This window comes from Tupaia chinensis, unplaced genomic scaffold (assembly GCF_000334495.1).
Source record: "Tupaia chinensis unplaced genomic scaffold, TupChi_1.0 Scaffold144392_1, whole genome shotgun sequence".
In the NCBI taxonomy this organism is placed as follows: domain Eukaryota; kingdom Metazoa; phylum Chordata; class Mammalia; order Scandentia; family Tupaiidae; genus Tupaia; species Tupaia belangeri.
Genome location: NW_006204252.1, coordinates 170,122 through 171,815, shown reverse-complemented (window position 1 = coordinate 171,815; position 1,694 = coordinate 170,122). Strand labels below are relative to the sequence as shown.

Sequence of the window (1,694 nt, the reverse complement as noted above, 5' to 3'; positions counted from 1 at the left end):
CCCCTCCAAAAAAAAAAAAAAAAAGGATGTGGCATGGTGGTTAAGGAGACTGGATTCCATGTTGCCAACAATGCAGCTGGAGTCCCAGACCTCCCTCACAACCCGTACCCCTGAAAAAAAAACTTGAAAAACTTGTTGGGCATGTGTGCCCAAAATCTCAATAGGAGAAGGAATGTGACCATGCCCCATGGGAGTGTTCTCTTTCTCTCTCTCCAGGGAGGACATGTACCCTCTAACAAATTTAATGGAAAAAAGAAAGAGAGAGAGAGGCTTTCTGGGGCCAGCCCCATGGTTGGGTGGTGGTCAAGGCAGCTGGCTTTGGCTGGTTATGCGATTTGAGTCTGGACATGGCGGCTTGATAAAAACGTGCTGTTGCATGTGCATGGGTGCCCAAAATCCCCAAAGGAGGGAGAAATGGAGGAGAAGGGATTGTAGCATGACTATACCCTATGAAGGGAGGTGGTACTTTTTTGTTTCGCCTCTTTTTCTCTCTCTCCCCAGAAAGCACTCATGTCTGCTCTAAATGATATTTTTTTTTTTTTTTGAGAAGTTTTCGCTATAGGGCGCATGCGCTCGCCAGACAGACAGAGACATAGAGACAGAAAGCGAGAAATCACCCCCCAGGGGGGATGGTCACGTCGCAATCCCTTCTCCTCCATTCTCCTCTCGGGATCTTGGGCACGCATGCACACGCGCCCGGCGTGAGCTTCAAGCCACCGGGTCCGAGACGTGAACCGCGGTCGACTATGTGGGAGTCCAGCGACATAGCCATTACGCTAACTGCTGGTTCCCTAAATGATATATATTTTTTTAAATTAAAGTTTCTTTAGTGCTTTCATGAGATGAGTGGCTTGCAGGAATAAGACCACAAACATCTTTTTTTTTTTTTGACAGGTTTTACATTAGGGCATGTGCACACGTGGGGCGGAGAGGGGCTAGGGGGAGGAGAGAGAGATACTATGAGAGGAAGAGTGAGAAATTACCCCCCAGGGGGGATAGCCACCCCACAATCCCTTCTCCTCCTGGGATCTTAGGCATGCATGTACATGTGCCTGGTGACTTTCAAGCCACTGGATCTAGGCTTTGAACCCCAGTTGGCCATGTGGCATATTGCTATGCCATCTGCTGGGCCAGACTACAGACACCTTTCAGAAAGCTCAGCTAGGGATGGAGCTAAGTTCACCTACTTGGTATGTTCACCTAATGTCTCCATGAGCTTGTGTGGACCCAACAGTTCCCTTCATAGTGTATGTATTAATATCCAAGATTCTTCTTTTACAGGTATTTGATTTTACTCTCATAGACTTGACATCCGAGACTGATGAAATTCCAGATATTATAGCTTTGGAAGAAGAGGACTGACCAAATCATTCACATGCTAACGACTCTGCTCTTTTAGGACAAAATGTTGAATAACTAATGACAAATCAAAACAAAGCCAAACAACATGCCTTTTGGTTGAATTTGCCATTTGTATCATATGAAACTTTGTATTTACTCATGTGTTTATTTCTGTGGCTTTGTGGAGTGGTAATCTATAATATTTTTTGATTACCTGGCCTGAATTGCAATAAAACTAATTGATACAAGCTTTTAAAAGAGATTTTAGTGCTGTGTTATATATCATTTTACATAATTCTTCAAAGATTAATTGCTAAAATGCTTACAATAAAAATTGGGATGTATACTCTTAA

General features: G+C 43.8%; 1 protein-coding gene across 1 annotated transcript in view; it reads left to right on the top strand.

The window, feature by feature from the left end:
* PLIN2 (perilipin 2) overlaps positions 1–1,694 on the top strand; it is a 26,027-nt gene extending 24,333 nt beyond the window's left edge. Inside the window, exon 8 of the mRNA XM_006167001.3 lies at positions 1,282–1,694. Coding sequence (XP_006167063.1) covers positions 1,282–1,362 — 81 coding nt within the window. The 3' untranslated portion in view covers positions 1,363–1,694. The remainder of the gene's footprint in view (positions 1–1,281) is intronic.